Source organism: Aphis gossypii, chromosome 2 (genome assembly GCF_020184175.1).
Source record: "Aphis gossypii isolate Hap1 chromosome 2, ASM2018417v2, whole genome shotgun sequence".
Classification (NCBI taxonomy): domain Eukaryota; kingdom Metazoa; phylum Arthropoda; class Insecta; order Hemiptera; family Aphididae; genus Aphis; species Aphis gossypii.
Genome location: NC_065531.1, coordinates 44,355,076 through 44,379,905, shown reverse-complemented (window position 1 = coordinate 44,379,905; position 24,830 = coordinate 44,355,076). Strand labels below are relative to the sequence as shown.

General features: G+C 24.3%; 1 protein-coding gene across 2 annotated transcripts; it reads left to right on the top strand.

The window, feature by feature from the left end:
* Positions 1–11,078: 11,078 nt before the first annotated feature.
* LOC114130606 (E3 ubiquitin-protein ligase SH3RF3-like) lies at positions 11,079–24,104 on the top strand. Of its 2 annotated transcripts, XM_027995611.2 has the most exons (17): positions 11,080–11,311; positions 11,585–11,938; positions 12,601–12,662; positions 12,764–12,878; positions 13,922–14,023; positions 14,157–14,293; positions 14,348–14,731; positions 15,436–15,517; positions 16,324–16,439; positions 16,833–17,000; positions 17,064–17,158; positions 18,951–19,136; positions 19,223–19,356; positions 19,435–19,610; positions 19,741–19,839; positions 20,835–20,972; positions 23,495–24,104. In XM_027995611.2, the coding sequence occupies exons 2-17, from the start codon at positions 11,624–11,626 to the stop codon at positions 23,661–23,663; spliced, it is 2,478 nt and encodes an 825-aa protein (XP_027851412.1). In that variant the 5' UTR covers positions 11,080–11,311; positions 11,585–11,623; the 3' UTR covers positions 23,664–24,104. The 2 variants fall into 2 exon arrangements, with proteins under 2 accessions (XP_027851413.1, XP_027851412.1); XM_027995612.2 differs by lacking the exon at positions 19,741–19,839 and having other exon boundaries at positions 11,079–11,311.
* The last annotated feature ends 726 nt before the right edge of the window (positions 24,105–24,830 follow it).

The window sequence follows — 24,830 nt, the reverse complement described above, 5'->3', positions numbered from 1 at the left end:
TTATTATTATTATTATTATTAATTTTAGTGTCACTATGTGCCACCACAGGATGCTGTGACATAGGGGTTAATTGTGAGGGCTTGTACGCCGCCCTTTTGTAAATTGTAAGCTGGGGATCACGGGGCTTAGACCATACGATACATGATAATTTACTACACGTAGGTTATTGTGTTGACATCTAAACTAACGTCATTACTCATTAGTATGGAAATATTTATAATTGTTTGTAGGTATTTAACGGTATAGTTTGTTTGTTTAAAACAAATAATTTAACTTACCTCAGCTACTATACTATAATTTACAATATAGCAACTACTCTGCGACTAATAATTGTACAATATATGTTTCCAAGTAGATATGACTATTCACATCCCTATTGTACATTTTTATAGTATTACCATTTAGGTACATATCATACTATTGTCTATTCGTCATTATACAAGCATAGCCAGTGGCACGATTAAACAAAAAAGAATAATAGGTACGGACATGAAATAATTTATTCACCCAATTATAATTGTTTATTCATACGCTAGTCTTAAAATTCATTTTATAGCTTAGAAACATACTATTCGTTAAAAGAAAGAGGGCTGAAACTTATTTAAAGAAAATATTGTGATGATAATCCTGTAATCATAATAGATTTATGATACAATATTTTACGATTATTTTTGTAACCCAGATAATGCGATAACGCTGACAATACGTCAACATTATTATACAACAGATAAATGTAAAATAAATATACCTTATTATGCAATAATTTGAGGAAAAAAATATTTTTATCTTATAAATTATGTTAATATATTATGTATAATGTATTGCATTCTTAGATTTCTACTATTTACATATTATATTTGAGGCCTCAAAGAGTGGGGACAAAATTATTGCACCCTTGAACAAATTTAAATAGTAAGTATGATCAAATACACCACTCCTATAGTAACAATTTATGATGTTGGTTGATATTTTTGGCATTTTACATCGATTTTTAGTATAATCATTTGAGTCTACAATATTCAACTGCAACAGGATTACACAAATTTACAAAATAATATATATTTTATAATCATCATTTATTTGATTATAAATACAATTTCACTTATGTAATTTTTATATACTCGATTGACGATTTCGCATGGTTTTAAATGCTACGTTGCTATACAGAAAACATTATAAAAACAAAATATATATTATTGTAATGTGTCTTGTGCAATAAATAATTGCTGTTTTGAAAACATCACTTTTAGAAAAACATGGTTTTATTTTATTCTTAACATATCTTTTTGGACTTTTCGTATTTGATATTATAAATTGGACTTATGATATATTTCCTTATTATGATAAGAGAGTTATTATGAAATATTTTATTAAAACATTGTGCTGCGAATATCTTAAAAAGCCCATCGAAAAAAATCAATACTATTCTCTACTCTTAGATTTTTATTTTTCCATATTCTGGAAAAAATCTAACATAATTACCATCTTAAAACAAACAATTAATATTCTATATCTCATATCTCATATACATCACATCGCCTCATAAATTGTCTTTCAACGTTTTCCAAAACCCTAGAAAAAATCATTCTAAAAAGAATCTATCCCATTATAATACAAAATAATGTTAAGATAATAAACAATTATATAACTTTGCTCAAATATATTTTAATTTTATTCTTAAAAAAGAGTTAATTTTCAATTACCTGCACTAGGGTGTGTGACGCTGTATAGTTACAACTTACAAGTGGTTATATTACGTATGTAGATATTATACTCGTACCTATATAGTCATTTAGATATTATATAGCTATATAGGTATATACTTAGTTATTTATGCTTGAAACAAATTTGTGTGTGTCAATTGCTATAAATATCTCAAAAGAAGCAATGGAATTTTAATAGCAAGACAATAAAACGATTAAATTACAGTGGCATATTTAAAATATATTTATGAAATAATGTATAACAATAAAATGTATCTACCTACATATTTTTGTATTTTGTGATTTTAATAATTACAATTTACTTATATGTATACACTATACTATAAAAACATTCATTAGAAACTATAGAGTAAGTACATATACTGGTTATACTAGACTAAATATCATATCTATTTTACATTTGTATTAACACATTAAACATTATTATTCTTGGTACTTACAGATATTTTAATAACTCAGAAAATATTCGTTCAAAATACGATTTAGGTATATCTACATCTACATTTTCAAAAATGTATCTTCTTATAAAAACATACAGTAAAAAGATTGGTTCTTATTTTTAAAAAATATGAAGTTTGTATTGCCACATAATACTATACATACTTTAGTGATATAAAAAAATCTAAGTATAGGCATTTGAAAATATGGAGGTCTGCTTAAAAAATCCAAAAATCCGAATTTTAATAAACGCATTAATAAAATAAAAATAGAGTTGAGCATGCTTGTCAATTATAATTAGTGATTTACACTGTAGAATATAGCATAATATTAATAATTATGCAAAATTATTGCGCCTAATTTAAATGTAAGTAAAACAAAAATCTACAATAGTATATAATAGGTAGTATCAACTATCAAGTATGTAGGAATACCACATAAGACAATAAAATTAACCGTTACCTATTATCTTATGAATACGATAATAGTAATAATATGATAATGTATATGACATTAACTAATCTAATTAAAAACAATATTCAAGACTTCGGGTATCTATTCCAAAGAAACAGGTATATATAATATTCGAATGAGAAACACATTGATATGGCAACATGGTTATACGCAATTATTTTAATAATGTTTCAACGTTCAAAGTTTTACACATAGGTAGAGGTATATAATAATATAATATATCTGTGATGATCATTGAATATTAAAATTATTACCACATGTGTTTTTTTTTTTTTAATTTTATAATTGTAATAATTGTGTAAATTGTGTTTTAAAATTTTAAAAAATTTCGATAACTGCACCATGTGTGTATTTTACAGCTAATTGCTTCAAATTAAAAATAAAATGTTTCATATGTTATATTTTTAATTTACAGAAATGTAGAACCAATGTTTAGTACAGTCAGTTCAGGTATATGGTATTATTATACATATTTTAAATAAATATACCTTTCGAATATATTATCAATAAAAAAAAACATGTGGAATATATTTATACCTTTACGATATACATTTGCTCATTTATTATTTAATATAATTGAATTACTTATTCAAGAAATTGTAACAATTTTACAACTATTTACTTCTAACTATTGGTTATACTAGGTAATCTACTAATTATTTTCAATGTATTTGATTTAGATATACCTAGTGTCCTATAGTTAATTCCAAGGTTGAAGGTTGTATCTAGGGATTAAAGAAAATCCAAAGGCGGCGATGAAGGGTTGTTAAAATTTTAAAATTTTATGTTCGTTATTTGAAATCCTCAAAAAACCAAAAATTAATGAAATTACATAAATTACAAAGATAAATATTACATAATAACGGGTCTTCTCTTTTTTATATTATAGATATTAAGATACGAGTATATATAGGACATATAACCATATAGGTTATACATGAAAAAGATTTAATATTGTTTGCTCCTGTTAATATGGGAGAAAGCAACATAATGTACACTGCTATCAGAATTCAAGTGAATTGGTCCACACTCGTCGTTCAGATTTGTGTCCTGCGTTTATGTACTTAATAATAGTTATTTATTAGTAAATAATCAAAGTTTATATTAACGGCAATTAAAACTCTTATTTATTATTTTATTCAAAACCAATATATAATTATAATTTATATTAGCGTGTTATGTGTGTAATATTTATATTATCTATACACACTACACCTGCACTAAAGTATTGAGTCATACTCTTCTACAGAAATGACTGCAATGATAAATTAAAAAAGTATACAGGCGCATACTAAATATATAGCTGCAGCATATATTATATGTTATTGATATAACTAATCAAAGTCTTTCGATTTATTGTCATGTAAGATAACAAAACATATTAAATTACTTATTTCAAATTTTTAGAAAATTTAAATATAAAATATAAATTTTTAATAGATGTATATACTTACCTACATACAATTATAGATATACCAATATAGTTTATATTTACTATATTTTAGAATTATTTACTCAAGCATTTAGCATATAAATTTTAAGTCTAAATTACTAGTCAATGATAACTATTACAGTTATTTAATGATTAAGTAATTTAGTAGTATGATAACTTATCATATTAAAATATTATACAAGTATATTTAAAAATTTTAGAAGTATTCAAATACTTATTTTGGATAACTTTTAAATAAAATACATTTTCTAGAAAATTGTATAATTTGTAAAAATACACTATACATTGCTGTAGAGACTGGTGGAAAATTCGTGATGCTTAATATTCATAATATATATTATACACTTATGAGTTATGACCTATACATACCATCATAATTCATAAAACGTAGATATATATAACGTATATTATATAATACTAGTTTCATCTTGGCCAAACTGAATAGTTTGTAGTGGTTTAGAATTTATTTTTCAATGCCAAGATTTAGTCATAAATATTATAAACTCAATAATATTAAACATTTATTTTGTAATAAAATATTTGACATTGTCAGTACTCAGTTATGACCATTTTCGTGTTATTGCTGCAGATATTTTCTTATGAACTATTCACCGATTATTGGCATAACGCATAAGTAAAATCTTTAATACTATAATATACCTATATCTAGTATATCTATATAATATAGATTAAGTATAATATTCAAGTACAAAGCAAAATTAATTTACAAATTCAAAGTTCATCACTGATGGGGTAGAAAGGGGGATAGACTTTATGCTAAAAAGATTCATTGGGGTCTTCCATTCCCGTTCACACATCCCTTCGGCATACCTTTTTAAATCTTGCTGGATGTTTAAATATCATAGATTCATAGGTATTTTATTGATACATTATAATATGTTTATTAGCCTAGTCACTCCAGCTAAAAGCTATCGAGGCTGTCACTTTGTACACTCATCCACAACAAAATAAATTTCCAAAATATATATCCAAGGGAGAATATAATTGCTCAGTGCTCACAGTATGGCCTAAGTACCTTAAAATATACCCTACATACGAATTATATATATTATAATTGTGTACTTTAATATAATATATATAACAATTTGTTATTACAATTTACAGTATTATACTATATCATTACACTATTACTATATATTATAAGAAATAAGAAATATTTTTTTTAATATCGTATTATACATTTTTAACGTATTATTGAATTTCCACACTAACAAAATAAATAATTGTTTCCTAGGCAATAGTATTTTATTGATTATGTGAGTGTGTATGAAAGTACCTATGTGTTTATGAGGATTTTGTTCATGACTCAACTGCGTACTAATAGCATGCGTATACTCCTCATCTTGCATACTAATAAGTAATCACCTGCCGTTGTTCATATTATATTATTATTATTATTATATATGTGTACAGTACAATTCGGTAACGTGGTGAATCAACATACTTTTTCACTTGCACTTACTGGCGATCGGTAACACACTGCGTAATATAGCCAATTGTCAATATATGTATACCATAAAATTATCATTATCATAAGTCATAACATAAATTAATATTATAAAATTGCTGTAGTTCGCTACATAACTCAAACTATAGCGATTGAGGAACAATGTGCAGACAACTGCATTATTGCAATTTATATGTACCTAGTAGAGTATTATAATATTTTCGTTTTTGTAGTGAACATCTGTAAAGATTTTGTATTTTTTTTTTCAATTATATTATTATAATATATAATATAATAGTAATTAGTAATTACTAATTATTTTTACAATATTATTTACTAAATAACACTAAAATATACAAAATTGTGTTTTATTTTGACACTTGCAGTATTTTAAATATTATTTTAGTCATAATTAGGGCTAGGATTATGTACAATAGACAAAAGTTATTTTATTTGCAACTTCTTACAATTGCTTAATAATTAAACTAATTATAAAATGTTTAAAAAAATATTAAAATGATATGTTTTTAGTTAAAAATTATTATACTTATTACTTATTATAATACTTTTGAAAAAATCCTTGGTGCATTATAGAGGTCAAAAGTAAGAAATTTCCAAAAAATCGGGAAAAACAACAAAAAAGTGTCGGAAAAACGGGAATTTTTACGCAAAACCAGTTTTTGACAAAATGGTTACTTAAAAACTAAACACTATTAATACCTAAAATTCTTACAAAATATTTATATTACTGTTTTTATATACGGTTGAATTTTCAAAACATTTTGTAGTTTATTTTTCTAAGCATTATTATTATTATTTACCCAATAGTACCTATTATAATAATTTAACGAAGATTTTAAGCATTTCGATTCGTTTTGTACTCGTTATAAACTTTTAGGTTTTATTTTAATATAATTAATATACTATTCATTATTCAATAACTCTATGAACAAATATTATATTTTCAATAAAATAATTTTACGATTACAAGCAAGTGCACGTATTATTATCATTATAATATCATGTAATTATATTATAATTTAATTAATACTGCTAGTATATCATCAGTAATATTATTAAACAAATGATCATTTATCCACCAAACAACTTAACTAAATGGTCGAAAATAAAGATACAAATATTTTTTTTGAAAGTAATTAATATTTTTTTCACTTATTATGTCTTTGATTAGTTGTTTCAAGATATATGTGGGTATATGCCATATAGGTACCACGTTTACCCTCCAATTACTTTTTAACATGGTGTTTGAAGATTTTGCCTTTTTTTTTAATAATAATAATAGAAAAATAATTGTTATATTATACAAATTTGTTTCATTTAATAGGTATCTAATTAGATGATGGGTGAATTTTTTCGGTTTTTTTTATTATGAGATCTGATTGTTGATCGGTACACAACATTTACGTATAAATGATACAAATCGATGACTGCTTGTGAAAACTGAATATCAGTTATATCATATAATACAGTCATAAATGTTAACCCTTTATTCTATATAAATATATAATATATAATTTATAAGTTATCTATCTAATTTTATTTTAAAAATAATAATTGTAATATAATAACAATTCATTATTGTAAAAAAAAAATAATAAAAGTAGTGCATTCTATATAATATTTAATAATTTAAAAAATAATAATTGTAATATAAAAATAATTCATAATTTATTGCAAAAAAAAATTTAAGTACTGCTTTCTATGCGTGATGTATAATTTATAATTTAATAATTTTAATACAATAAAACACTATAAAAAAATAAATATTATATTTTATGTGGTTTATTTCTGAAGCATTAAGCTTTAACGTAGTCATATTAATTTTTTAGTTGAATTTGAATATTCTTTTATTTTTTGATTTATAAAATTGTCTTTTTCTGCATGTTTTTGACTAATTTTAATTGTTGTGTTACTATCAGTAGTTCTTATTTTTATGTATGTATTAACTTGAAATAATTTAAGAATTTCGACAATTTTAAAAATATGCGGATGTTGTTGATAACAATTTGAATTAAAATCTGAATGAAAACTTTCACATGCGTTTGTCGTGTGTATTCTATCAGAAGATTATTTAGCCCATATTTTCTTTGGAAAAATACTATTACTTGTGATATAATTGTTAATTAAATAATCACAAAATTATTTAATTGCTGAATTTTCAAGTTTATCTGCCATAAAATAATCTGTAAAATAGTCCTCCACTTCCCCTAGATTGATAAAAGAAAGTCCAAAAATATGTATCAACCATTATCCTACATCGCCATCTGCTAAATTAAATTGTGACACACAACTTATATATTGTATTTTACGAAACTAAGCTTGGCCCAAATGAAATCTACAGCCAAATACCTCTGTTTCTATAAAATTTTCAGAAACAACTTGATGCATCGTTATTTCAAAATCTAATATAATTTTTTTAGGTACCTACTACTCCACATATTTTTATTTTTTTCAATAATGTGATGTATGTCTTTTTTTTCTTATTTGGTAATAAACAGAACATAAATGGAATATATATTCCATTTTTAATTCCATGAATCGTGCATAATTGTGTGTAATATTTATCACAATAGTTAAGAGTATTATCCATATATTATACAAAATCTAATTGTTTTAAAAATGCTATGTTTGTGTTATATGAAAAAATAATTATTTCATTTAGAGTATCATTGTCATAAAGAAATAACTTACCTCTATTCGTTTTTTTATCTAGTAAACTAATGATTCGAGAACTTCTTTTCTTGATGTTGGTAGTTTGGGATAACAATGTATTCTTGCATTGTGAATATTTCTTGCTATTAATTTTAAATCAGACAAAATCAAATCGAAACTGTCTTTCGTTAGTGTATTTACATATTTCTTTTCTTATTACTTTTGATGGTCTTTCAACTATGGAGTCTAAAGTTTTTCTTTTGCAAGAATTACTAATTTTTTGTCGCTTTAAAGTTTCATCACTTGCATGACTATGGTCAAAACACGATTTATCTATAGTAATCAAATTAACATTTAAACCCACTGTATACACTTTTGCCTTACACTAGTTACACTTATTTATAAGTTATAACACATCGCCATGTATTTTCATTTTTTTAGATGTATGATGTTTAAAGAATTTAAAATTGTCTAAAACTAATAAGGCAAAGGCCTTTTTCACTGAGCATAAAGGATAAGTGATTTTCGCTAGTCATCGTCACTTCGTAACGGATATGTAACAGACACACAAATGTTTCGAACAGTACTAACATAACTATTATTATCCAATGTATAAACAGTATGTAATAATAGTATGTTACAATGCACTCTATTCTATGAGGTTTTTGTACAATTTTTATCAGTAATGAAAAGACGTAAATATTTCCTCGTATGTCGAAAAATCGAATTTATAAATCACGTTGTCAGCTTTATCGATAAACTATCGTTATCATTGATATCAAAAAGTTCCAAAAAGTTCTTATTGTTTCAAAATCCATTATTTTTGTGATTTTCAAATTTAAACAATTTTTTTTGTAGTTCCGATATCGTAAAAATAAAATCGATATTAATAAAGTTTTCTTTTTTAGATACCTAGTAAAAATGTCGTTTCTTATAGTTATAAGTTTATGACCATGCAGGGCGTCCCCAGGAGGGGGCTGCAATACAGGGTACTTATGCCCCCCTCAAATTTTAAATTTACTTTAAATGTATATAATAATAATAATACCTAATTGTTAAATTTAATGTGATAATAACGAAACATAATAATGTACTATAATATTAAAATGTATAAAATATTATGGCGGCGCTGTGGAAGTAATGCGGCGTCGTTGATTCATAAACTGAAAAAAAAGTACAAAATGTATAAAAAAATCTTCATTTTTTTTTAAAACTAATTACCCCCCTTCCCCCTAAAAAAATATCTAGGTACGCCCCTGTTTATGAGTGTAGTTGTATCGGTCCTTTCCCGCGCAAAACAGATTCTGCTGTTTTACATTTGTAAGACGAAGACAATACATGAGGGTGTGGCGTTATCTTAATATTACTAATGAATATATTTAATCAATAGTATAATATACCGGATATATGCGAATATTTTTAGCAATGCATCACTGACTTTATACATATCTGACATCTAGTACTTACCTACATTATAGCTAGCTAAATATATATATTTTTATACAGCTATTTATAAAATTACATCGTTTAATTGCATATTAATATCGATTACCGATCGTGAAAATAGTACCATACAATATAATTATTGTATCTTATATATTATTTTCTACTATTAATATTATTATCGAATTGGATATTTTTTTTTTTTCATTCACCAAAATAATTTTGATATCTGTTGTGAAATTAGTAATCAAATACAGTCTACAGAAATAAACTATTATTGCAGGTTTAATCGGAGTCTTTTATGTAGGTAATTAATAATTATGTCAGTTAATATTGAGGCTTCCTTCCATTGATCATAATCCCAACCTTTCAGTTAGTTACTCCTTATCCTCACTGAAATATTGCTTAAAAACATGTTTTTTAAATATAGCAAAAATTAATCATAAAAACGTATTCATAATAACACCTAGCCACGTAGATATTAAGAATTAAGATACTACTATAATAAATAAAAATACATTTTTACTCGACTAGATTATAATATTACTCGTTTCGTGTAAAATGAATCACAAGGTACATGACTCAGCCACAGTGAGCCACCTCATTGTAGTTAGAAATAATTAAGTAACTAAGATATTTTTAAATTACATTAATTTAAGTTAATATTATTCTCTTTATTAACTTGAAACTTTTAGAACTAGGTACTATAATATTATATAAATTAATTGATAAGTAATAACTTGATTCTTTTGTTGCTAACGTAACTACTTAGTAAAAGTTTGTTTTTGCATTTATTGTTGTTGGTAAGTATATACATTTGGATACTAGATATTATTAGGTAGGTACCTAGTCCATTATAATGTACCTAATGAATTATCATAATATATATAAATACCTGTCTAGTGTCTTTTAAATTATAGATAATCAATAAAACAGTGATAATATTAGGTAAATGAAAAATCCCTATCACCACTTCAAGGCAGTAAGGCATCAATTTACAAAATTCTTGTCGAAACGTTTGTTGTTCATTAAATAATAACGTGTATAAACTAATTTAACTTTTATAACCATACCAACAAATATTTAATAACTCATACCGATATTTTAAAATTATTCGTTACTACTTACTAGAAGAGCTTTTATCCTGGAAACGTCATAGACCAAAGTCGTAAAGGAATAGGAAAACACATTTATAGCTTTTAAAATACATAATAATATTATAAATTATAATTTATAATATAGGTATCTACTCAGTATTTAGTATTTATAGTAATAGCAAGTGCACTGCGAACCATAATATTATTGTATTGCACGTTTATAGAGTCGTTTCACACGTATGCCGTATTGGCTGCACTGATCAAAAAGATGATGGATTTTATGGCAACTAGTTAAGGTGGGGATAAAAGATAGAACCGATAGATGTGCGAAATTGTTTTTTTTTTTCATGGTTTCATTCCTCTAATAATTTGACGATAAAATCGCAAATTATTTTACACATTATCATGTTGGACGTCAATGCGTTTAATTAAGCCAATCTGAACGGTCTTCGATGGCTGGAAATTGCGATCAGAGTGAATTACGTTGATTGTGGCATTTAAATGGAAATTTACATGATGACACAAAAGCTTGTGATAATGGTAAGACATTTCAAGCGAACTTGGGTCAATTACATCGTTTATATTTTATCATTATTACTAATTTGTAATATTGAGTGGGCATCCCTTGACCAAACTGATGTTTTTTAACCTTTAATTAATTAACACTCCATTACGTTTCATCATATAATGAGTTAGATTTTTTACTATGGATAAAGTACTTATTATTTATTGTTTAACAAAAAAAAAAAAAGTTGACTTATAATTTTTTTTATGTATTTGTTTTATTTATTATAATTGTATTTTTCTGTGTAGGATGTCTTCTACTAGAATAAATAATTGTGTTTCTCAATAATGGACGAGAAGTTATTGAATGATTTACTTGAGTGTTCAGTATGCTTAGAACGCTTAGATACATCAAGCAAAGTGCTGTCTTGTCAGCATACATTTTGCAAAAAATGCCTGGATGAAATTGTAGCTACTCATAAAGAGCTGCGATGTCCAGAATGTCGAACACTTGTAGAATGTCGAGTGGATGAACTGCCACCCAATGTATTACTCATGAGGATATTAGAAGGTATGAAGAGTAAGAATGCAATGGTTTCACCGCCTAAAAAACCTTCAGCTGTTGCATGTTCCGATCAAAGACCACCAAAAACATCTAAACAAGTTAATATTATTTTTTATTTTTTCCTAACATTTAAGATAAGTCATACCTACAATAATAAATAATTGTATAATTTTTTTATTAAAAATTTATTTTTAAATTATGATTTAAAAAATGTGGGAAGGTAAAACACTTAACATATTAAACATTTTAATTCTTAAACTTTCTTGTAATTAATTTTTTTATTATATTATACTCTTATCTTCTTTATTACATTTTCTTAAACAAATTTAAAAAGAGTTAAAATGACAATACATCTGTATTTGTAGTCTCTATCTTATAAATTAAACATATTAAATGTAACTTCATCAGAAATCTTAAGTTTTATTAGTTTAAATAAAATAACAAGTAAATCTGTTGAAAATACTAGGATAAAAACAATCGTTTTCTTCTAAATCAAGTATTTAAAAACTTACAAATAAAAAACAGCAGAATACATATGGTACTAATCTTAATCTTTTCTTACCTTTAAAATGTATGGTAGATCAATTGATTCTAGTACCTATTAAAATTTACAATACAAAATGGGTTTAGTCATGGTAAAATTTCTGTGTTCTGAATTGTAAGACTGAGATAATAAAATAAATACTTAACATATTTTTTTTATTTTTAAATTATCTATTATATTCTTTTAATAATTTATAAAATTATATTTAATTTGAAGGTGCCATATCAACGCAATATGTTTGCAAGAGCATTATATGATTATTCTTCTAAAGAACCTGGGTAAATATTAAAAATATATTGATTGTAAAATTATGAAACATAAAATATAAATATAATTTAAAGAATAATTATAATGACTAATATATTAATATTTATTTTAGGGATTTATGTTTTAAAAAAGGAGATATGATTATATTACGTCAAAAAGTTGATTCCAATTGGTATCAAGGAGAAGCTAATGGAGTAATTGGTATATTTCCTTTATCATATGTACAGGTTAGTTTAATTTAAATAAATATATCTGTTTTTAAATACAAATGATAATTAAGTTTGAATTTCTTAGATTTTATTGCATTGTTTCTCGATAAAATTCTAAAATGCTTAGGTCACCTGTGTATTGTTATATAATGATTAATGACTATTAATTTATAGTTTCAAATGAAATTCATATAATAACTTAGTTATAATCTTTAAAAAAAAAAAAACTCATAATTGTATGTATTATTTATAAAAAATATTACATTTATTTGATATTCAATAGTTAATTAAATAATTATTGTACTGTTGTACTATTGATCTGTTTTAATGTATATTATGTAAAATATTTATATTCTGTAGTATATAACTTTGTTACTTGTACATTTGTAATAGAATATCAAGTTACCTAAAATCACTTATTTTTTATGGATGTGAAACATAGCTACAAAAGGTAATGAGGTGATGCTAATGCTCTTAGAAATAAAAAGATTTTATAGAAAAAATCTTAAACAATAGAGAATTAGGAAATATACCAGATATATTAAATCATACTTTTAAAACTAGTAAAGTTTAATTTTTGTAAATTAAACAAACATAGTTTTTAAAAAATTAATGTTTTTTTCCATTACTAGAAAAAAATCTTATCTCTTCCAGATTAATTTATATAAACAGTTTAAACAGGTCTTGAGTAACGTATATAAGGAACAAGACAGGGAGAGAATACAAATAGAGTAGATGGCAAAAAGTAGAAAAAGCATATTAAAGCTTTATAAACTAATTACTAACATTTTACTTGAATGATTCTCTTGAGCCATAAGCAATGTATGTTAAGCCACAAAACTGTTATAATCTGATATTGGATTCATATAATTTAACTATTATCATATTTTTACAATCTATCTCATTTTAAATAGTTGAACTAGATTTAAAATTGATAAAATGTTCTTATAAATATATCTACCATGTATAATATGTAATTTAATCAGTATTGATCAATTTATTTTAACTTTATAATTATAAATTGACCAATTAATATGCTTTTATTTGTTTATTGATATTAGGTGTTTCCAACATCACTTCCTAGTCATATACCACAATGTAAAGCATTGTATGATTTTAAAATGAATAAAGAAGATGATGAAGGATGCTTATCATTTTCAAAAGTAATTTTTTTAATTTATTAATTTAATGATTAAATTGTAACAATGTAATATATTGTATTTGTAATTATGTTTTAATAAATTATTATACTGTTATATTACAAGAAAGTATTAACAAAATATGTTTTTTTATTAGGGTGATATAATTACAGTTTTGAGGCGCATTGATCAAAATTGGGCAGAGGGAAAAATTTCCGATCGCATTGGAATATTTCCTTTATCTTTTGTTGACTTGAATCAAATAGCTCGTGCATTAATGAAACTTTCAGTTAGGTAAGTATTTTCAAAATTTGTAGTTATGTAAAATATTATTGGTTTTTTTTCTAGTTCACAACCTACTCAAAGTAGAATGGCTCCTCCTACTCCTGAAGAAGCTTCTCCTTTATTGCCAGCTGAACTATCAGCTGCTTGCCAATCAACAAATACCAAACATAATGCAACTGATGAGGCAAAACATGTATTAGATAATACAAAGGTTACCAGTGAGAATACTTCATCATCTTCTTCTACAACTACTACATCTCCAAATACTACTTCTCCATCTGATACCACATCTAGCTCTCCTAGCCGGTCACCTTCACATGCTCCTTTTGTTGATAATTCAATAAATCGTTCTTTACCATCTTCAAATCCAGATCCCCCTAAACGACATAGTTTCACAAATGGAGTTGGACCTATTTCATTAGGCCCTCATACTTCAGAAAACAAACGGTTAGTTTTAAAATTTCAAGCTATTTTTCCATTATACAGCTTATGAATCATACAGATTTATTAGCTATGTAACTATTAAATCATATAAAAACTAATATACTATTTTGTTTGTTGACTTAATTAGTACTTTTTAATCAGTAATGATTAATATTAGAAAAATTAACAAATAATAGCAATTAAAATATATCCTGGGATACATTATATGATTATATTTATTTAACTTGAAAAATGTTAATAATTTATTTTCTCATAATTTAAATAAATTAGAGGTACTTCTAGTGTTCATTGTTAGGAATTAAAAAAAAAATATTAATTGCATTAATATAAGGTTGACAATCAACAAAATTGTTTAAATGTAATTATATATTATCTATAATATTTTAATTTTGATTGTGTTATGTACATTTTTGAATTTTGAATTTATTATTACTTAATATATATGATGGACTCTTATATTATGCATTGGAAAATATAATATGTTTTTTTTTAAATTTGAGATTAATATTTAATATTTAAATTTTTTAAATTATTTGACTGAATTAATAAATATATCAAAGTAAAGTGCATACTTTATAGTACTATTTATTTTGCTAATGGTTTTATTCAAAAAAAGTAATTGATTATAATAACTATTCTGGTACAATATATGATGTATATTAATAGAGCATTATAACCACAAAATAATGTATGTATTTGTGTTTTAGATATTCGGCTGAGATTTTATCACAAGACGATATTGCTGTATTTTCTACTCCAAATACCAGTTTAGAAATTCAATCCAGTCAGGTTAATAAGTAGCATTTATTTAAACACAATTTATTATTAGATAATAAGTTTTTTGTTTAGTTTAGAACAGATATATTAAATTGAAAAATAATTGCTTTCAAAATTATATGCAAAAACATGATGAAAAACAGTGTATGGTTCATCAAGGGAAGCAATTTTTGGCTTAGCCACACAATATTTTATTCAAACCTATAAATATTTTACATGTCTCTATTGTTATATATTTAAACGCGGTTAGAATTTTGATTAGGTATTAATAATTTAATGTTTAAGTTACAATTATTCCATTATGATTAGTATTAAAATAACCTTTTATTAATGATTAAGATTAAGTTAATTTCATATTATGCTGGAATATCAAAATCGAATACTTATAACAAAAAATAATGAATGCTCCACTAACAATTTTATTTATTTTAAAATATTAATAGTCTTTTGAAACTTAATGTATATTATTTTTTGTGTATAAAATACAATTTTGAAAATAATTTTACTATTTTAAACTATATATTTTACATGTTGATGCATCTTTTGACCTTATTAATAAAAATAAATTCACTCTAAATCTACTATACAGAAGAGAGAATTCTTAATTTTTAATTTATTGATATAACTTACACTTAATTTTTTTTTCTTATATAAATATAAAGTATATTTTTTGAATAACTTAAGCTAGAGTCTTAATTTAAAAACTATATTTTGAAATCCATTAAATGATAAAATCATTGTTTATTAAACACAAAAATTATTTATGTAATATATTTAAGTTAATTAATAATAATATTTATAAATTGATGTGCTTGTAGCCAATGAATGGAGTGAGAGATTCCAAACTTCATCGTCATGGAAGTCTTAGAAGTCATTCTAAACCAATAGTTACCCAGAATGTAAGGTCTAAAGTACCTATTCAACTGCCAGCTAAGTAAGTTAAAAAATCAATTATTAATTATACTTTATAATGAATTGTCAGTGGTAGTAGACAATATGGTAAAATTTAAGTTGAATGACACATTTTGATATTTATTTATTCCAAATCCTAATGTTAAAATTGTCTACTTCTTATACTATAAAATTATAAAATTAAGTGTAATAAATCATTAGGGGGATTGAGTTCTCCTTTCCGAGACAGTTAGATAGTCCTGAAAGAGATGCTATCCATAGCAAGGTTAAAATTGATGATGGTAAGCATTAAGACTGCTGTATTATACTTATTACTTGACCATTCCGTCCAAGATCTTTGTTATATATTATTTAAAAAAGAACTTGGAATAATGATTCAAAAATATCATAATAATACCATATATTTTTTTTTTAGACATGTATCATTGTACCCTTATAAACCTCAAAAAGCTGATGAACTTGAATTAAAGCGTGGTCAGTTATATATGGTTACTGAATGCTGTAAAGATGGCTGGTATAAAGGAACATCATTAAAAACTAATTGTTCTGGTGTATTTCCTGGAAACTATGTAACACCTGCAAAGTAAAATTTGAAAAAAATTATTTAAAAATAATATTAATTTTAACCACTGATAAATTATTTTAGAATATCTGTTCGTCTACTTGGAAAATCTAACAATAGTCCATCTTCAGTTCAAGACCAAAAAGATGATCATTTGTCATTTAATGGTCAATTAAATGGTAAAATTATTTTTTGTTTATTATCAGTACCATAATTTATTTTATTTTAGATTTTAAGCGAACAATGAATTTGTTTTTTTTATGTATATTTTATGATAAGTAGTTTAAAAGTTTTCAACTTTGAGGGTGATTTTGAAATCCTCAGTATTTTTCAAAATATCAATGAAAAAAACAAAAAGTTATATGCAAATTTTGATTTTGACAAAATTGATTTAATTTTTTTGATGTAGTATAATCATAGATACATAAAATTTTTACTAAGTTTATATGATTGTTATCTATACCTAATACAATTTTTTATTTTTTTTATTTTCTTTCTATAAATATAATTAACACTATCAAAAAGCTTGAAAATTTAATATATGATTAGTGATAACACATAAATTGTACCTATAGATGTATAAAAGTATTTAAAATAAATTGACACAATTTATTTTTTGGGTATTTGAAGTTCAATTTGTCAAAATCATGAAAAATTGCAAATTTTTTAAATTCAAATTTTGACAAAAACACAAATTTAAATTATGAAGAATGATGTTAATTATTTATTTATATTTCATAAACATTATTAATGTAGATATAAAACTTTTATTTATAGTTTTATATTTTCTACATACAATGATATCTCCACACACATTCACCACAACGTTGATTAAAATAAAGTCTCCCTTGCAATCTTCTATAATATATACCCATGCGCATACAACTTTTAATTTTTGTTATAAAAAAAAATTCTTTTAATTATATATAAAATTGTATTACTATTATTATTAACTATTAAGATATCAACCTACCCAATGCTGGTGCAAGGTTTTTCACTGCCCTGTACCAATTACTTCTAATATGCTGCCCTTTTATAATTTATATATTTTTATTCATAAACAAGGCTGCTCCTAAAATTCCAAAAAGATTCGCTGTCCTGTGTGGTTGCATAGGTTACACATGCCTATACAAAACCTACCATTGTTTTTTTTTTCAACCCGAATGTTGGTTTACAACTCCAATTCTGGCCAATTATTTGCCTTTTATTTAAATTTTTTAGATGTTTTCACTCTTGCATCACATTATTAGTTCTATATAAGTTTCTAGTAGATCTAACATATTGTACTAAACGGAGTTTTTTTTTCCCCCCGTAAATAAATAAATAAACATATTTTTATTACTAATAGTAAAATAAATTACTTTACCTAATAGCAATATAAAAAATCATAACATGAAATTTACTTAGTTGTATAAGCTGATAGATCATGGTTGATCAGAATAGTATTTTATGTATAAAGATATGTCATTAAGTTTGAATTTATTAATTACATTATAGTGATCCGCTTGACACCTACTGTACTGCAGAGCAGTACCCACTTATCCATTTTTTATAATTTATAATATATGGATAATACATTTGGTCTTTGTTAGTTTAAAAAATGTATTGTAATTTAACTAAGATTAAGGATCATCAGATGAAGACATAAATTGTACTAGTTTTGTTTTCTTCGAAATATTATGGAATAATTGTTAAAATAAATAAATAATTAAAATAATAAGAGTTTTATTCATAATATTATATGCAATTTTAATACCAATTAAATATTGATATTAGTATCGAATAAAAATTATAAACAGTATTTATAAATAAAACAATTTAAATTTTAAAAAAAATTCTTAATTATTTAAAGTTTTGGAATAGATGTTTGTTTATCATTAAAACATCCTTTTTATCATACCACTAAGAAAAATTAATTGCTTACAATTTGTATATAATGTTTGTATTTATTGTTTTATATATTTTGTATAGATTGTAGTTTTCAAAGTGATATAGATGAAAATTTACCTTTATATCCACCCCCTGAATTACCACCACGTAGCAGTAGTCCTTCTGTACACAGTCGTGTATCAAGTTGGTTGTCTGAAATGCCATCAACATCTTCACGTGTTCGATCAGCACCTACACACAATGTAAAATCTATGTGTTGTAAAACAGGTATTATATAATAAATTAATTTAAATTTTGGTATTTATCTAAATGTTAATTTAAAAATAAAGTTAAAATGTATTCTTTTATTATAGTTTTGCCCAATTCAATTCAGCCCACAGCAACATTAACTGACAATGATTCAACAACTACTAGTATGGTTAATACTGTTGCTGGTGCTGCTGCTCCTATTACTGCATCACCGTCACATTCCTTGAGCCCAGATAATGTAATTATATTAATAAAATGATTATAAACTTAAAAATAATTTTAAAAAATATACCTATAAATGCACTTATTATTTCAGTTGGCTCAAAAACGTGGAAGGAAAAAATGCTTTCTTACAAATTCAGTGATGCGTAGTTTTTCTAATATAAAAATTAGAAAATCCCCTCCCCCTGTATATTCAATGGATAATCCAGTATTTGATGATAATACTTCTAACAACACAGTAACTGCACCATCTCAACCAGTTCACACTAGGTAAGTAGATAATGATATTTAAGAGTATTTATGTGTTTGGCTGTCAATCACGCTTTATTGTTGTCTCATGTAGTAATTATTTGTGGTTTTTTTTTTTTCATTTGTATTGCTTTTGCACGATTTATTAAAGATCCGATTCTTGTCCATCAAAATTACTGAATGTAGATGCCATACACAAGGTTCCTGAGCAACTTCCATTAAAAGTCAGAGGAAACTATAATTTTAAAAGGTAAGAAATAAAAACAGTAGTTTTATTATTGATATCAATTAAAAGTACTGTATAATAATTTTATAGGCACGGTATTAAACACTATATGATTTTAAAATACTAATAAAAGAAATTATATTTGTTCGAATTCCCAATAGTTTCCTTTACAGTTTGCTTAAAATAAATCAGAAGTCCTTTAAAAATTTTGTTTTGTTTTGTTTTTTTTGTTTTTACAAATGATTGTGGGTGCTGCTTTAAATTTTGCATGTACTTTGCATATTATATGATTAAAAATATTAGAAATTAAGAAAAATGTATTTGTTTGCTTTTGAAAAAATTCTAAGTCCTTTGTAAACATATAACTCATAACCTAGCAAATGTTGTTTTGTCCATAAACAATTTTTTTATATGGTGGCATCCAAGACAAAATCCAGTGGTAACACTAATCAAACTTGATATTTAATGGCTTTGATAACTTTTGTGTTTTTTCAAGAATACTGAGTACCAAACAACGAATAATTATTTTTAACCAAGTAATATTAATAAGTATTTGAATATTTACAAAAAATATTGAAGAGTTGGTTAAAAGAATATTATTTAAATACTTAAAAATACTAAAGGTATGTTATAGTATTCAAATTTCTAATAATCTATTTTAAAAAGATTTGAAATAAAAGGGGGCAATAAATTAAAGGGAGATCCTTAGTTTACAACATTAAAAATTACAAAATGAGATTATTATCTTAAATGGTATAAAATATTATTTTAATCATTTAAGAGGTATGTATTATTTTAATGATTTTAAGTTCTTATTTCATAGACAATTGATGGTGTTAAACTAGAATCTACTAGTGTTCCCTACTCAAATTTATAAAAAAATATAGTTATCCTAATTTTATCTGGAAAGTTTGAAAGGTAGTTTGTTATAGTGAAGTGCTTATAATAATTGTCTAATTCGTAAAACTTTTATAATTTTATCTTATTTTTTTTTTAAATTAAATGTTATTTTATTTTAGTGAACAACAACCAAATGGGTCATCGGTTTTAATACATCATCGTAAATCACACAGTTTAGATACAAATAATGGTGTCTCAGTAGACATTAAGCCTCAAGATCGAAAACTTAAACAAAATTCACGTGCTCAGCAAAATATGTAAGTTAAATATAAAGTAATATTGTATAATAAACATAATTATGAAAATAAAGTTCAGATGTACAAATTTAAACATTTATATCATGGACGAACTGGTTCATGGAATATTGAAGTTTATAAGGCTTAGTAATTCTGTAATAGAATCTAAAAATATAATATCAAAAAAGCCAAATAGGTCTGACTGATCATAACACCAAAATCATTAGTCAATGTCTTCTTTCTTCTATTACTACTAAATATACATCTAAACTATAAGGGGAGACTAACAATTATTTTAGATTCTGAACGAAGTGATGAATGTATTGATTTTACAATGATGTGTGTTTTTTTTTTTTTTTTTTTTTTTTTTTTTTTTTTTTTTTTTTTTGTGTCTGTCACCACGTTTTGGAGCAGTAAAAGTGCTCCGATTTTAAAAAGTGGACCCTGTTTCGGATAGGAAAGTGAATGTAGTTTGTACTTTGGGGGGTCAAAAGTAAAAAATTTCCAATAGTTTTCAAAAGCGCCGGGAAAAAAACCAAAAAAAAATGACGGAAAAAACGGGAATTTTAACGCAAAACCAGTTTTCGACCAAATCGATTTTTTTTATGGTTGTAATTCAAAAACTAATCACTGAAAATACTTGAATTTTTCACCAAATGTTAATGTCAGTGGTATCCGTATATAGTAAAATTTTCAAAAAATTTTGACTTTTTTTGAGTTATTTATAGACCACTGAAATTTTCGATTTTTTTGAGAAATTTTTTTTAAAGTGTCGATAAAAAATGTTTGGATGACCAAAAAGTTTTGAAAATTTAATACAAGGTTCCTTATGAGTTGTTTTTAATGTAGCTAAAAAAAATTAAAAATCGTTAGTCACAATTTTTTTTTATAAGCGTTTATAGTTCAAATTTTTACGAAATCTGTCGAAAACGCGAAAATTTGCAAGTAATTTTGAAGTTGAAAAATCATAAATTTTTTTCTTTTATAACTAAGTTTTGAAAATTTGGTACAAGGTTCTCCATACATTTTTCTTCAATTATCTGTAAAAAAAACTCTACCGGATTCAGACAAAAAAATTTTATGAGTGTTTGAAATTTAAATTTTTACAAAACCGCGCTAAATAACGGTTTAGCCTCAAACGATTTTTGATATTGTTATAATTCAAAAAGTATAAGTCGTAGATACTTGAAAATTTTACCAGTTATTAGATTGGCATTTTATTTACTTGATTTAATTTTCAAAATATTTTGAGTTTTTTTGAGCTATTTATAGACAACTGACATTTTCAATTTTTCTGAAAATTTTTTTTTGAAGGGTCGATAAAATTTTTTTGGCCCTTTCAAAATACTTGAAAATTTTATACAAAGTTCTTCATATGTTATTCTTAAAGTGATTAAAAAATTATAAGAATACATAGGCACAATATTTTTTTATTAGCATTTGAAGTTCAAATTTTGACGAAAATTCGTCAAAAGCATGAATATTTGCAAATTATTTGAAGTTGAAAAATCATAAATTTTTTTGTGTTTATAACTAAGGATTAAAAATACAACACTAAGTTTTCCATTAGTTTACCTTCAAGTATCTATAGAGAAAACTCGAAGCATCATTATAGGAAAAATTTTAAGTGCGTTTGAATTTTAAATTTTAACGAAATCGCGTAACGATAACGATTTATCCTCAAACGATTTTAAATATTTGTTATTATTCAAAAAGTATAAGTCGTAGATACTTGAAAATTTTATCCGTTATTAAGACTAGCGTTTTCTTTACGTGATTTAATTTTCGAAATATTTTGAGTTTTTTTGAGCTATTTATAGACAACTGAAATTTTCAATTTTTTGAAGTGTCGATAAAATTTTTTTGGCCCTATCAAAATACTTGAAAATTTTATACAAAGTTCCTCATATGTTATTCTTATAGTGATTAAAAAATTATAAGAATACATAGGCACAATTTTTTTTATTAGCATTTGAAGTTCAAATATTGACAACAATTCGTCAAAACCATGAATATTTGCAAATTATTTTGTAGGTATATTTCATAAAAATTTTTGTATAAGTAGCTAAGAGTTGAAAATTTAATACAAGGTTTTTCATAAGTTTAACTTACAATTATTATAAAAGAACTTAAATTTTGTTGTATTCAGGCCATTAAAACATAAACCACCTTTTTCACCAACCACTAGAAATTATATCCTAGGCTGACAAATCATCTTCGTTCAGAATCGTTTTTCGTATACAATGATAACTATCATTGGATTCAAATTTAACACTCCTATAATATATAATAATGATCCATACGGCACCTAATGTACAGCAGAGCGGTACTCACTTGCCCGCTTTTTATAATTACTTATCATTATAATCTATGATCAAAGATTTTCAGTCCACCACTGTTTATTGTATAAATATATTAGTTTGTATGAATACATTTTTAATACAATAATTTAAAATATTGGATATAATTAATTGTTTTAAATTATTTTATTTAACTTTTAATATATATGACATATATTTTACTATTACAAATTTTATGTTTAGGTGCAGATGTATTGTTGCATATCCACCAAATAGTGAGTATGAACTAGAACTTCGTGTAGGAGATATTTTATATGTGCATAAGATTAGGCAAGATGGGTGGTATAGAGGAACATTATTGAGAACTGGTAAAAGTGGTTTGTTTCCATCAAGCTTTGTTGAAAAGATTTAACAATATTTTCTGCCTAAAATATAATAGTTTTATTTAGGAATATTAGTCATCGTTAATTTAATTTAATTATTAGAGTACCTAGTTATTTATTGGTATAATGATTAATATATATCTCATTTAATTTATGTACCAGAATTGTATCAATGATGTAGAAACATGTAGACTCTTAAATATTTTGTTAAACTTGTGAAATAATTTGTGACTGCTTCGGTTAAGTGTATATTTATTTATATTAAAAACTCAATAAATGTAACCATATTCATTAATTAAAAGTTAAAACATTTTGTATTTAATGTGATATTATATATTTTAGAAATAGAACTCAACAACTATATTAGTTATAGATTTTATTTTCAACTTTAATAGAAATTAATACAATATTCAGATTTCATATTTGTATAATTTAAAATTTATTTTAAATATAATACAAAAAACAAATTATATTTTTTTTTTTCATTAGAAAAATGAAAACACCTATAATTACAGAATATCCAAAATATCGTTAATTTAAAATTTGTTGTAATGCTATGTTTTAGTAGGTATGCTGTAAATTGTCACTGATATTTTTTTAAAACTAAAGGTTATTAAATACATATTTAATAAAGATTTGCAGATAATTTTTTATTTCATTTTATTGAAGATCCAAGACTTAACATATATATTGTAGAAAAAATAACATAATTATGTTATTTAATAATATATGTGAATAAATCTAACGCCTACAAAATTAACACATTCAAATACAATTGGCTATATGTTGTAACATTATTTGCATTTTTCGTAAGAATTTAAATATCTTTTATAATATTGTAAATTTAATCAAGCTAAGTTAAAAAAAAAATAATGTTAATGAATACTTGACCAAAGTATTGGGTATCTATTGAGTTTTTTGTAAAATGTAGAGAAAACAAATCAAGTGACCAATCCTATCTAATCAAAAAATTATTTTAATAATTTAACTACAATTAGATTTTTATTTTAACAGTGATTTAAAATAAAACAGGATTTAGTCGTTTTAAATGGTTGTATTCATGTTATTCAATATAAAGTGATAAATGAACAATATTTTTTAATTTAAATGCATGTTTACATTTTTCTTTTTATCTTAAATTCAATACTTTTAAAGTATTGATTATGTAGAATCAAGTTATATGTAGTTACTTTTCT

What these genes read in the sequence shown, in the direction of transcription:
- LOC114130606 (XM_027995611.2), top strand. Translation starts at nt 11,624, where the DNA reads ATGGACGAGAAGTTATTGAATGATTTACTTGAGTGTTCAGTATGCTTA. An exon ending in TTCCTTTATCATATGTACAG is followed by an intron (nt 12,879 to 13,921) that starts GTTAGTTTAATT and finishes TATTGATATTAG; the next exon opens with GTGTTTCCAACATCACTTCC. An exon ending in AACTATGTAACACCTGCAAA is followed by an intron (nt 17,001 to 17,063) that starts GTAAAATTTGAA and finishes AAATTATTTTAG; the next exon opens with AATATCTGTTCGTCTACTTG.